The sequence below is a fragment of the Maniola hyperantus genome, chromosome 10 (assembly GCF_902806685.2).
Source record: "Maniola hyperantus chromosome 10, iAphHyp1.2, whole genome shotgun sequence".
Taxonomy (NCBI): Eukaryota; Metazoa; Arthropoda; class Insecta; order Lepidoptera; family Nymphalidae; genus Maniola; species Maniola hyperantus.
In genome coordinates this window covers 936,271-950,476 of record NC_048545.1, presented here as the reverse complement: position 1 = coordinate 950,476, position 14,206 = coordinate 936,271, and the positions used below count along the sequence as shown (strand labels likewise).

At 37.7% G+C, this 14,206-nt stretch overlaps 3 protein-coding genes and 1 long non-coding RNA gene across 6 annotated transcripts in view; all 4 read right to left on the bottom strand.

Moving 5' to 3' along the window:
• The window catches only part of Fkbp59 (FK506-binding protein 59kD), a 139,733-nt gene extending 134,629 nt beyond the window's left edge, over positions 1-5,104 (bottom strand). For all 3 annotated transcript variants that reach the window (XR_011237214.1, XM_034972659.2, XM_034972660.2), the window contains exons 1-6: positions 4,759-5,104; positions 4,110-4,252; positions 3,238-3,358; positions 2,532-2,924; positions 1,130-1,401; positions 43-153 (exon numbers count right to left, since the gene is read on the bottom strand). Coding sequence is in view for 2 of the 3 variants with exons in the window: in XM_034972659.2 (XP_034828550.1) it covers positions 43-153; positions 1,130-1,401; positions 2,532-2,924; positions 3,238-3,358; positions 4,110-4,252; positions 4,759-4,960 (1,242 nt within the window). In the remaining variant the exon portion in view is untranslated. The remainder of the gene's footprint in view (positions 1-42; positions 154-1,129; positions 1,402-2,531; positions 2,925-3,237; positions 3,359-4,109; positions 4,253-4,758) is intronic.
• A 1,430-nt stretch (positions 5,105-6,534) lies between these two features.
• LOC138402870 (uncharacterized) lies at positions 6,535-8,479 on the bottom strand. The gene is made up of 2 exons (XR_011237205.1): positions 7,720-8,479; positions 6,535-7,622 (listed from the first exon to the last, which is right to left on the bottom strand). It is a non-coding gene; the product is annotated as an uncharacterized lncRNA (long non-coding RNA).
• Positions 8,480-9,936: 1,457 nt separating this feature from the next.
• The window catches only part of LOC117985864 (putative transporter SVOPL), a 42,688-nt gene continuing 38,418 nt past the window's right edge, over positions 9,937-14,206 (bottom strand). The window contains exon 11 of the mRNA XM_069501407.1: positions 9,937-10,653. The gene's annotated coding sequence lies outside the window, so the exon portion shown is untranslated. The remainder of the gene's footprint in view (positions 10,654-14,206) is intronic.
• Positions 12,736-14,001, bottom strand: LOC117985871 (uncharacterized). The gene has a single exon (XM_034972666.2). The coding sequence runs from the start codon at positions 13,882-13,884 to the stop codon at positions 13,312-13,314; it is 573 nt and encodes a 190-aa protein (XP_034828557.1). The 5' UTR covers positions 13,885-14,001; the 3' UTR covers positions 12,736-13,311.

Here is a 14,206-nt window from a genome sequence, read left to right as displayed (position 1 = left end):
AGAGGTACATCTTTAGATGATGATGATGGTATGTCAGCTCACCTGCGCGTCGTGGTGCGCGAACTTGTCGAACATGTTCGCGTACATGCTCTTTTCGCGTTGTTTCTGCTGCTGCAGCTTGGTGCGACACACGACGATCTGATTGGCCGCCGCCTGCAACAACACAGCACACGTTCTTTTTATTGGTCAGATAGACTAGGGTTGCCATCCTAGCTTGTCCTAGTTCGATGGGCGTCCGGGGCTCCCTGCGCCCAGCGCGATGCTGTCAGTGCCGCAATTAGGGTGAGATCTATAGAGCGCACTCTGACTTAGCTTAGACTTAAGACAGAGTTAAAACGAGACAGAGCCATATTTCTCACATGAATCTGTCTCGTTTTAACTCAATCTTAAGTCTGAGCAAAGTCAAAGTGCGCTGTATAGATCTCAAGCTTATCTATGGGACTGACTGCGGGCGCGATACCCAGGGAGACACAGATTTGAATTCTGCCAGTTCCGCAATTTTTGTTGCGGAATATGAATTTAAAATTATTATTAACTAGATGATGCCCACGACTTGGTCCGCGTGGATTTCGGTTTTCAAAAATCCCGTAGGAACTCGTTTGATTTTTCCGGATAAAAAGTTGCCTATGTCCTTTCCCGGGACGCAAGCTATCACCTGTACCAAATTTCGTCAAAGTCGGTTAAACAGATGGGCCAGGGCAGGCAGACAGCACACTTTCGCACTTATAATATTAGTATGGATTAAATTGGGGTCCCAAGCAGTGGCGTGCACAGGAGTTCAAGCCAGGGTATGCATTTAGGTATGAACTTATTTTACGGCAGGTAAAATGAAAAATAAGCATTGATTTATTAGAATGAGGGTAAGCAGTGCGTTTATGCCTCTATGAGCTGCACGCCACTGGTCCCAAGGTGCTGGAATGGCAACCTCGCACCGGAAGACACATGTTGGAAGACCTCCATCAAGCGAGGCAGGGAGCCGCTGGATTCAGGCGGCGCAAGACTGGCGTGTGGAAGACCCTACAAGAGACCTATGTCCAGCAGTGGACGTCTATCGGTTGATGATGATGATGATGGATTAAATTGCCTGATCTTCTCGCCTGTATTTAAATTGCCTGGAGTTTTAGTTTACCTTATTCTGAGGCTCGGCTTCCACCACCTTCTGGAAGTCTTTCAAGGCCTGTTCGGGCTCACCCATACCCAACAAGGCCTGGCCTCGTCGGAACAGGCCTTTGACATTACTGGGATCTATATTCAGGGCTTTCGTTGCATTGTCCCTGGCCTCGTAGTGGTGTGGTGGGGTCACCTTAAGGTACACTAGTGCAAGGTTGAGGTAGACTGACAGTAGGAGGTCTTTGGCTTTCAATTTGTTTTCTTCAGTGTCGATTGTGCTTTTTGGTATATCTGTAAGAAAACTATACATTAGTAGGGTAGATGCCTACATTCATCATGATCAACTCATCGCCGGCTCACTACAGAGCATGGGTCTCCTCTCAGACTTGGAAGAGTTTGGCCATACTGTACCACACTGACCATGTGCGGATTAGTAGACTTCACAGACCTTCAGGAACATTATGGAGAACTCTCAGGCATGCAGGTTTCCTCACGATGTTTTCCTTCACCGCTAAAGCAAGTGATATTTAATTACTTAAAACGCACGTAACTCTGTAAAAGTTAGAGGTGCGTGCCCGGGATCGAACCCCCGACCTCCGATTAGAAGGCGGACGTCCTAACCACTAGGCTATCACAGCTCGTAATGCTTATGCCTACATTACCTATATGTTTAATTTCATCTGTTTTACATTAGTTAAGTATATTCTTAGCAGAGTTGCATTAAAGTCAGCGCATAAATCTATTGTTTGAAGTAAATTGGCCGCCAAACAGAACAGCTGTTTTGAGGCCACCGTCGCGCCTTTTTCGGAGGTGTTTTAAGTACCGAACAATTTTATGAAAATGACTCTGCAAAAGGATTTTTATCATGGTAGTAAGTAAAAAACAGAGTTTTCAATGTATGATTTCACAATCGATACAAGACGGCAACATCGAAACAGCTGTTGTATTTGGCGGCCATTTTAACACGAACATACTTCCGTGCAAAAAACGATCTTAGTTTAACATTTATTTCTGTTTGTTTTGTTTTTTTTGGTGTACAATTTATTTCATACACTAGCTGATGCCCGCGACTTGGTCCGCGTGGATTTAGGTTTTTTTTTAGGTTAAAATTCCGTGGGAACTCTTTAATTTTCCGGGATAAAAAGTCTATGTCACTCTCCAGAGGGCCTAACATGCGCCCACGAGAAAATTTTGTCTACACATTTTCTCGTGTTATTTATAGAGATAACACGAGAAAATGCGTAAACTTTTTCTCATGGGCGCATGTTAGGTGTGCCGGTCTTTATCTATACCCATACAAAAAATCACGTCAATCTGTTGCACTGTTGCGACGTAATTGAAGGATAAACCAACAAACAAACACACTTTCGCATTAACAATAATGGTACTGATTCATTCATTCATACTTAAAGAATACTCACCCTCTATCAAAGACAAAACTTTCTTGTACTTCTTAATGGCCAGTTGATACTTGGTGTCCTTAAAGAAGTTGGTGCCGCTCTCCTTCAACAATTTGGACTGTTCTATCTTTTCCTCCGTCTCCATTTCCCAGGGCTCCTTGTTCTTTTCGAAACTGACTAACTTGACAGTGTACTCCACGACCGAATTGGGTGGGACCCTTAATTCAGCGTTTCCTTCGGACTTGAAGGCGTATTTAGGCTGGAGGGTTAGCCGGGACTTTTCCCCTTGGTTGAATTTCTCTAAGGCTTTTTCGATGCCATCGCAAATGTTGCTAGCGATACCTTCGCCCAGTATGAAGGTTACAGTGCGCGTGTCGAAAACTTTGCCGTCGGGGAGTTTGCCCTCCAATTCCACTGGAATTTAATCATTTATTTTAATTTATGATAATGTGACTGATTCTGTTGTAATAAATATGTAGGTATATAAATATTTTTTATTCAATTAAACTTCGACAAGTACTTTTGAATGCATCTACCACTGGTTCAAAATGCCTTTCCTACCTAGTAGAACCAGCAAGAAACTCGGCGGTTGCTCTATTCAAATACACAATGAAAATAACAAGTTTAATCGCATACTATAGTTGTAAGCAAAAAAGAAATTTCAACCTGCAAAAATAATTTTTGTTAGTCATAAGAATTGAATTGAAGAACCCTAATACCCACTTACCGGTAACCTGAGCGCCGTCGTTTGGGCAGTTGTGGTCGACGCCCTCCTCAATCCTGTGTCGCAGGATACCCTTGTTCTTGTTGGGGCTCAGGTCTTCCTCCGTCCAGTCTATCATTTCAATCTAAAAATAAATAATACATCAATTATACACAAAGTATATATAGATAGTTCAATCCACGAAGACGCGCCCCACTATTTCTCTTGCTGGGAAACTAAGGGGTGTGGGGTGTAATTTTAACCAATTTATCTTCGTGTGCGGGTGTGTGTGTACCCACATTGCTAATCGGTGCACTACGATAGAACTTACTCTAACAGTATATAGCACATTTGCACTTTAAACGAATGGGACAACGAGTGAGGCGCGCCATCATGGATTGAACTATCTATACAGTTCTACCACTTTTATAAGTTACACCAATGAACCTATGCGGAAATCTTATTTTGAATGTTGCGAAAACATCTCGGCACGCGTCCATCCGCTATTGGTGGTTGCCTACGCGCCATGTTTTGTATGCAATTATGTAAGTATTACGAGCAGGATAGTTCGAGTTTCTGGTGTTCTTGTGTTTAGAATCTTAACGTAAAGCAATAAGGTCTGTATTTCATTGGTGTACATTCGGTTTCGGTGTTGAGTTTTTCTGCAAAAAGAATTTTGAGACTTCGTTTTGGTGAAATTAGGTTTTTTTTATTAAAGAATTATGACTAATATTCCCCTTTCCCCTCCAACTAAGCATAAAGCTTCTGCATTATGCTAGGAGTAGGTACAACAATGATGCAACGAGTGTGGTTTGAACTGCCAACCTTTCAGAATTGAGTTCGCTTCTGTAACCATTGAGCTATTGAGGCTTGTAAATCGGGAGGACATTACATACCTCAAATTGCAATGTGGAGTTAGGTGGAATCTTGGGAGGGCTGCCCGTCGCGCCGTATGCGTACTCCGGCGCGCAAGTGAGCACGCACACTTCTCCTTTCTTCATCGTCGCCACGCCAATGTCCCATGACTTTATTACTGTACCTATAACCATAAAGGAATAATTTACAACTTGGCTAATATTCTTTTTTTTAATGATTTTAAGTTTATTTCGTGATTTAACGACATATTTCAATGTATAAAACGGGTACATACCACGACTAATTTTTGTTTTTAACGGTGTCACAACGGTACCACGACTTCTTTCGTCCGTCTTTTTACGGACGGGTCTTTTTTTATTAAAAAAAATGTATTTTGTACCAATTTTTTACTCACCTAAGTACTTTTGTATACTCGGGCGAAAGAATGGCTTGCCATAGCACAAGGACTCCTAATTGGGGGTCAGTAACTACGCTAGGCACTGTTTTTATCTAAATATATAAAACGAAAAGGTGACTGACTGACTGACTGACTGACTGATCTATCAACGCACAGCTCAAATTACTGGACGGATCGGGCTGAAATTTGGCACTGACAATATTCGAATATTAAATACAAAACATGAAAATGTGGTTTGTGGTTAAAAAGAAAATCTCTAGAAAAATTCTAACCTTTGCCAAGTTGAAATTCGAAGGGCTCGGACCGGTCTCGGCTGGAATCGAACTTCGTGCCATCAAGGAGAGTTCCAGTGTAATGCACCGTGACCTGGCAGCCGGCGCTTGGCGTTTCGGTGCCTTCGCCCTCCTTGGTTATGCGTTTTAGCACGCCGCGGTCACCCGCCTTGGTGATATCGACTCCTGCGTTCACGGTCATGCTCAGATAATACTCTGCTCAGTGCTATTATAAATTGACACTGATATCTGAATTCTGAATAGTAATAACGTACTATTTCAATAATTTAATTTTTGCAAATAATTGAAGCAAATTGAATTGAGCTTTTTTTTTTAAATAATGGACACAGATCAATAACATATAGGATAATGGAACACAGACGATAAAATACAATGTGGATGGTGTTTACTCTATGGTTTAGATCCAAACCACAGAGTACATTCTCTACTCGTGTGGTAGGTACCAAAGAATATATTATAATCACTACGAGGTGAGGGCGGGAAACTTCGTACTTGGCGGACGTGAATTTTTCGTGCTTTGATTTTATTAATTTGTAATTTCAATTTGGAAAAGGATTGGTGTTGTTTTATAGTGTTAATATAGTAGTTTTAGTGACATTTTCATAGTAGTTAGCTGTATATATAGGTAAGTTTTTAAATTTAGTATAGTTTTCATTTCAAACTTATGGAAACTAGGCCTCCCGATCCCGGGGGGTCTGATCCCCTAGGATCGTTGAATATTACATCTAAAATGGACGTATTAATTGCGGCAGTTGAGTCGTCAATGGACACTGACGTTTCCGTTGTGTCCAATGCCGACCAACCGTTAAAAAGAAAAATATTTTCACGCATTTGTATGACCTGTAACAAAAGAAAAAGGAAAACAAAAGGTCGAGATGGAAGAGAAAGGTACAGGTGTGAATGCAAGTGTGAACCTGACAATAATAAAGTTCAGAATACCCCTTACCCAAATCCACAAACTGAATCCACAAATCCCACCGATAATAGTAATCAATCTTCATTGCCAAAGCGTGTGCCAATTGGTCGTGCTTATTATCAACAATCCGACAATGCCCCATATGTAATACATGTACAAAAAGAAATTGAAAAAACTGATAGCTCAACAACTCTACACCCAATAACTTTTGGTAGATTTTTAAAAAACAACAAATTTAGTGGTGTTGTGAACGGAAGCGTAAAACGTGTAGGTAGAAATCGCATTAGTATGGCGTTTTCTACCTACTTGGATGCCAACAATTTTTTAACAAACCCAATACTTGAACCCGCAAAATACAGGGCGTTTATACCCACATTTAATGTTACTCGCATGGGTGTGGTAAAAGGTGTCCCTAATGATTGGTCTGAAGAGGAAGTCTTACTCAATATGAGTGTTCCACTTGGTTGCGGACCAATCATTAAAATCAGGAGGATGAAAAGAAAAATTGTAGTGAATGATGTAAACCAATTCATTAACACGGGGACGGTAATAGTTACTTTTGATGGGCAAATACTGCCTACCCGGGTATATATGTGCTACACTGCTTTACCTGTAGAGTTATATATTTACCCCACTGTGCAATGCTACCAGTGTTGCCGTTTTGGACACGTCAAAAATCAGTGCCGGTCAGTGCCAAAGTGTTATAAATGTAGCCAAGGGCATTCTGGCGACACTTGTCAGGTAGAGGAAGAGTATTACCGGTGTTGCCTATGCAAAGGTTCCCATCAAGCCATAAATAAAAAATGCTTAGAGCATAACAGACAGAGAGCAATAAAAGAAACCATGAGCAAAAGTTGTATTTCGTATATGGAAGCAATTAAAATACATCCACCAGTTTCAAACATGTCATATGCCGAAGCTTTGGTTTCAACGCCTGTGCCATCCTCTTCATCACAGGATATACATGGTCCCCAAAAATCTAAACTTCCATCTAGTTCAAATTCAGTGCCGAATTCGTATAAAAAAACAGTCTTTATAAAGCCAAGATCACCCTCAAAGCATAGCAAAGGCTATGACCGCTCTGCCCACTCAGAAATAATAAGAGATCCTGTTTTACCTAAACAAAAGTTTAATTTTAATAATAATAGTTCTGAAAATAACATGAACATGGCAGACATTATTAAAATATTAATTCAATTATTATCACAATCAAATATAGTTACACCGTCCCACGTTGCCACAGTAATTGAAGCCTTATATCAAATCTCTAATAATAATGGATCACAGAGCCAGAGTGATTCAGTGGAATTGCCTGAGCCTCAACAGTAGAAAACAAGACTTAATATATCTTATTAATAAACATGATCCCTTTCTAATCTGTCTCCAAGAGACATGGTTAAGAGGGGAATTTTTGTTCAAAATGCCGGGGTATGTTTGTCTCCGAGAAGACAGACCTGATGGGTATGGCGGAGTGGCCATACTCATCAGAAATACTCTGACATTTACACCTATCACTCTACCTGTACATAGCGATAACTTATCTGTTATTGCAGTTATTGTAAATAGTATATGTTATGTATCTATATATTTCTCTCGTCCTAATAATGAAATATTTAATGAAATAAATGAAATTTTTAATTTTTTACCGAAACCATTTTTATGTTTAGGGGATTTTAACTCTCATCACGAATTATGGGGATGTTCCACATCAACCTTCTATGGAGAAAAGTTGTTAGATTTAATAAGCTCCCATAACTTGTGCATTCTTAATACTGGGTCTCCAACACGGTTGGCACGGACACCTAGTGCTCCAGATTTGTCCATTTGCACTCCTGATCTAGCTTCATCTCTCACCTGGTCAACCGCTGAATCTACTGGTGGTAGTGATCACTACCCTCTAATTATTACTTTCCCTTTTGAAAAACCTCTAAAACATGTAAGACAGCCACGTTTAAAACATAAACTGACAGATGCAAAATGGAGTTTGTATAGTGCAGCTGTTGAAAAGAAAATCAATAATTTACCTGAAATTAGTCATTTGAATATATTAGAATCCTCACAAGCTTTATCTGCAGCTTTAATTGAAGCTGCAGATGAAACTTTTCCAGTAAAAAGGGGTGAGTGCATGGAATTTATTCCATCTCCACCATGGTGGGATGTAGAGTGCACTAATGCTGTTAAAGAAAGGAAAGCAGCAGAAAAACAATTTTGTCAAAATATGACGGATGAAAATTTTGATAATTACTTAAAAATTGCCAATACCACTAAGGAGCTACTTAGGGTAAAGAAATATGAAGGATGGCACAGGTTTTGTAAATCCTTGAATCCTACTGTTTCACCTTCAATTGTTTGGCAAAATATAAGAAGGTTTAGATCTGCATTTAAAGATTCACAACAGAATAAAATATCTCCAGCTCTAGCAGAGCAAATCATGGATCGTTTGGGTCCTCCTTATGTACCTGAATGTCCCATGGCCTTAACGCCCCTAATAGTATCTAATGATAATTATAATAATGTAGATTTGAATTCGCCATTTACACTTAACGAATTGAAAGGCGTACTGTCATCGACTAAGGATTCAGCACCAGGGGAAGACGGGATTCCTTATTCCTTCTTATCGAATCTTGACGACAATATCCTCAGGTACTACCTTTCTTTGATCAACAACGTTATGATGGCGGGTATCGTTCCTGAATCCTGGAGGTCCCAAACTTTGATCTTATTACAGAAGCCGAATAAATCGAGTTCAGATCCAACATCGTATAGGCCAATAGCATTATCGTCGGTATTAGCTAAAACTAAAACTCATTAAAATCAGGCTGGAATGGTTTTTAGAACATAATACATTATTATCAAGAAACCAGTTTGGTTTTAGGAAAGGTAAATGTACCCTTGACAGCTTGAGCGTTCTTACCACAGACATAAGACTAAGTTTTTCTAAAAATGAGTCTTTGGTTGCTGCCTTCCTAGACATAAATGCCGCCTATGATAATGTAAATATCTCGATTTTAAAAAATAAATTGCTAGCCCTGAATATTCCTAATTTATTAATTAATTTTATTGTAAATATGTTGTACGAAAGATATATAAATTATTCGTTAGATTCGTCTGAAAATGAAATTATATATAGAACTGTGTGGAAGGGTTTGCCACAAGGCTCTGTTTTGAGCCCTATATTATATAACATTTATACTTACGATTTGGACATTTCTGTTAGCAGATATGCAAATGTGCTTCAATATGCAGATGATTTGCTTTTATATGTTGCAGGGCCATCTTTGGATAATATTAGTGAATTGTTAACTTTAGCGTTAAATGCTTTAAAGTGTTGGTTATATAATAATGGGCTAGATTTGTCACCATCTAAAAGCTCTGTTGTAGTATTTTCTCGAAAGCGAAATCTCCCATCTCTTCATATTAATTACAATGGTATTCCGTTAGCAGTTAAAGATAAGACAAAATTTTTAGGCGTAATATTAGATTCTAAACTTACTGGAGTTCCTCATTTTGAATATGTTTCATTAAGGTGTGAGCGAAATTTGAATATTCTAAGGTGCCTTACAGGAGTATGGTGGGGTGCACACCCTTTTACAATGAGATTGTTATATAATGCTTTAATAAGAAGTGTTTTAGACTATGGAACATTCTTATTACACCCTGGTAATACAACTGCAGCTAAAAAGCTGGATATGATCCAGTCGAAGGCTTTGAGGTTAGTTACAGGTGCGATGAAATCTGCTCCGACAAATTGTCTTCAGGTGGAATGTTGTGATCCGCCCCTATATATGAGAAGACAATTCCTCTGTGATAAATACTTTTTTCGTACATTACAGCTAAGTTCCCATCCGTTATTTTCAAAAGTACGACAACTTGCATATCAGGTTGATACCTGCAATTACTGGACCCATAAAGACTCTCCACGTCTTGTAAAAAGTCTTAGAAAATATGAAAGTTTGGGAGCTCCCACCCATCGAAGTATTACTCTTCCTCTATACCAGCATAACTACAAAAGCCTTATTGCTGTCCCGCAAATTAAATTTGATATAGGATTAAAATTAAAAGATAACCTTAATCCAAAACAGGAATTTACTAACATCGTCAATAATAAATGGCCCGACAGGCACTATGTGTTCTCAGATGCTTCTAAGCATGAGGATAAGAGTTGTGTTGGGGTTGGGGTATATCATCCACAGTATAAAGGTATACAACAAATTAAACTTCCACCTGAAACTTCCGTTTACACCGGTGAATGTTATGGTTTACTTAAAGCTTTAGAATATGTTTTAATTTTAAAGATACCGAAAACCATAATATTTTCTGATTCTCGCAGTGCTTTAGAAGCTATTAATAGATTTCCATTCAAATCCCATAAACAGTCTCCAATTGTTTTTGGGATTAGAGATCTTTTATATAAATGTTCACAGAGAAATTGCGATGTTGTCCTAGCTTGGGTACCAAGCCATGTGGGCATTCTCGGAAATGAAAGAGCTGATCAATTGGCAAATGAGGCTATACGCATTGGAGATACTGTCCCATACACCAATTATTGTTCTGACCTGATAAATTTATCCAAAGTATATTTGTATGAAACCTGGGATGGGGTATGGAATAACGATAGTTCAGTAGGTAAACATTATAGAAAAATTCAGACGTCCATTCCGAGAAAACCATGGTTCAGTCGATTAGTTTTCTCCAAAACTGTCACCTCTGTTCTGTGTAGAATACGTTTGGGTCATGTTTGTACACCAGCCCATTTGTACAAGATGAAAATTGTTCCCGATCCTTACTGTTCCTGTGGGGAGTATGGGGACTTGAACCATATTTTCTTTGCATGCACTTTGTATGATCGGTCTGCCTTTCTTGCTCATCTCGAATCATTGCATATACCATTTCCTACATCTATAGTTTGTTTATTATATACTAATTCTTCAAATATTTATAAAGTTCTAGCTTTGTTCCTAGAAAAAAATGATATCAAGTTATAGTATATATGTGGGTATATTATTATTAGATTAGTGAAAACCTTATCCTTTTCCTTTCAAATTCCAAATCCCGATTTTTCAATTTTATCCATAGTTTCCCTAACTTTAAACTTTAATAAATAACAAACCTGACATTGGCTAATCTGTGTAAAGCCAGAAGAAGAACAAAAAAAAAAAAAAAACTACGAGGTCACTACCTACTAAAGATTATATAATCACTACGTTTGTATATTAACATTTAACATTGGATTTGGTATACCAAACGACAGCGGTTATTTTTTGTACTGATTCGAAGCACCCCATCCAGTTTAATCCATACTTAGGAATTAGGATATATTATATAAATGTATTAAAATGTAAAAAGAAAATTCAATTTTTAGCATTTAATATTCATACAAATCAATACTTATAATAAAACTGTAACAGGTCAAATTCTGTACATTGAAGATATTTTGAAAATTTTTTTTCGAGGGCACTCTATAATCGATACTGAACCAAAACTGTAATTTTTTTCATTTTTGTCTGTCTGTCTGTCTGTATCACGGCCGCGCATCACGCTGAAACTACTGAATGGATTCCAATGAAACTTGGTACGATTTGAGGCCATACTATGAGGAAGAATATAGGATACTTTTTATCCCGAAATTCAGCATGGTTCCCGTAGGAGAGGGGACGAAAGTTAAAATGTATACTGAGTTGTAATTCATTAACACGTAGTCCGATTTCATTCATTCTTTTTTTGTTAGAAAGGGGATATTTTAAAGATTGTTCCGTAAATATTTCAAGGTCATCGGTTTTTAACCGACTGTCAAAAAGGAGGTGGTTCTTTTTTCTACATCGATTTTTTCGAGGTTTCTGGACCGATTTGCAAATTTTTTTTTTTAAATCAACAAAAAATGTTTACGTCGTGGTCACATAAAAAATTCTGGATTCAGCTTCTTAATCCTGATGCTGCAGGGTTACTGCCCGCCTGGGTTATCAAGATTCAGGAAGTGTTCATAGTGAATTCATATTGTAGGTACCAAGCAACGACTTTATTCTCAGACTTCAAGTCTCAACTCCTCAACCCTGATGATGTAGGGTACAGCACTCCTAAACTATAATGTTTCAGGAACTGCGGATAATGCAAAATTATTGCGACTGTTAGGCGGAACGAAGTTCGCCGGGTCAGCTAGTAGTAAATAAATTTACAAGTTATAAATATTATATAAGGGATCTAGGTTTTACATTTTTCTTGTGCAGACAAGATAATATTAAACTAACATTTAGAAAATAAGAAGTATAGTATGCAACAGGTTGAAATGGCAATCAGGGAGGACACCCGCACAGACCCCACGCTAACCAGATGCGACCGTCACGTGTGCAGGGCGTCCCCCGATTGCCATCTCAACCTGTCCCAGACTATAGGTATGCAACTTTTTTGTCAAATAACATCACTAACTTAGCAACAGATTTTACAGATAGATTCATTATTAATATTATGGCAGTAAATGGATAAATAGTAGTTTAATAGTTATCAGTCTTTTATGCCTTAAACTAGTTTTGTATGTATGGTTTTACTCATAAGAAACAATTGAAACAATGTAGAGAAAACATCATTTTCTATAAGTTTTACAGCTACATATTTTTTATACTTATAACTTCCAACTGAATTTATTTGTAATGGTATTCTTTGATACAATATGCAGACTAGAAACCTTTTACATTAAGTATAAACTATAATAATCTATGTGCTGCTTTAAACATTTTTACAATTAGGATTACTAATACCTAATCCTCTAATGAATGAAAAGGTAAACAGAAGATAAGGTAATGGTAGTTTTTTATAAGTACAATGGAACTGTAATTCTTTAAAATTGCCATATACACAAAACAATAGATATTTACACCAATAAGCAAATAATAATTAGAATTTTTTATATTAAGCTTACTAGAAAAGGCTTATAAAAGTAAAATGGTGACTGACTGGCTGACTGATCTATCAACACACAGTTCAAACTACTAGGCAGATCAGGCTGGGCATGCTGATAACTATTATGACGTAGGCATCCGCTAAGAAAGGCTTTTTGAAAATTCAACCCCTAAGGAGGAGAAATAGGAGTTTGAAATGTGTGAAGTCCACACGGACGAAGTCATGAACATAAGCTAGTAATGATTATAATTATATTTACATAAGAACAGCTAGCCTAGTAAACAAGGAACATCTCATTCTCAACGATGTTAATAGATTCGAGTGAATGTTTAAGAACTAACACTTTATGGGTCTACTTCAGGTATTATATTGTTTCAGTACTATGAAATCTATCTACAGAGCCTAGAGGTTCAAACTTAATACTAAGGAGCTAACTCCATTATGTAAGGTTTTGAGACATTAATATTTGAAACTATTGTATATGATACAATAATTGAAAATCCTTGTATCAAACATTGTATGTACCTACTACCTACTATTTACCTTATATCATGTTAAACCATGAAAACAGCCTTAAATCAATATCTAATTCTACTGTTCAATAAGTGTTGCGTGTGAGATTTATGCTCACGACAAACTTTATCAGCTGCCAATGTAATCCTGGCAAGAATATATTGATAATTATTTACAACAATTTACAACAAACAACCTAATTTCGTCGTTTACTTTTGACAGACATTAGTGCACCTAGTCACATAAAATCTGTAATGTTTTGGTGAACTTTGACTTAGAAGTTTACTTCCTTCGTGTATCCACTCGTCTGACCCATCGCAGCAGTCGCAAATACCGTCATTGACTTTACCAGATGGCACAACAAATAGTTCTTGCTTCTTTTGGTTCTGAGTTTGGCAATAAAAAACTCCAGTAGGGCAAGCATTAGTACTCGGTTCATCTGTCCCGTCTTCACAATCACAATAATCATCATTCATTTGCTCGTAAGGGATACGTTGGTCCGATTTTCTACATTTGAATTCGTTATTCGAATCCGGCCTGTAATCGTTAATTTTTGTATAGAAAACGCCTCGTATCACACCATTTTCGTTAATGTATTTATCTTCTTCTGATCGTAAGTGCAGGACTTCTCTGATGGTATCGTGATCTAGCACCGGAACCACTCGGTTGCTCTCATTTACTTCTGATGTGATGGTTAGAAAGAAATACAGCTGGTAGAGGATGTAACACGAAGCCATGCAAGTTGAGATAATGATAACATTTTTCTTCTTTTTAAGTCCCATTGTAATGAACACTGTTTAAAAATGATTTACGCTGGTTTTTATACGTTTTTTCAACAGAAATTAATTTATAAGTATTCTGTTTCTCCAAAATGTAAATTTTATTTTGTAAATATTAGCCATAGACTAAAGAGTATAGACTATCATAGACTATATACTCTATGATCTTATAGAAAGCTGAGAATCTATACAAGCTCTATACAGACCAAAGAATTTGCAAGTACCTACTACCTACTATACAGACCTTGATACAGACAGTTTTTCCTCTTATGATGCTCTTATGATTTACTTCTTGGTCTAAGTGCCCCGTAAACTGTCAAATGAG

Coding starts and splice junctions, on each gene's coding strand:
- LOC117985871 (XM_034972666.2), bottom strand. CDS start 13,884: ATGGGACTTAAAAAGAAGAAAAATGTTATCATTATCTCAACTTGCATG.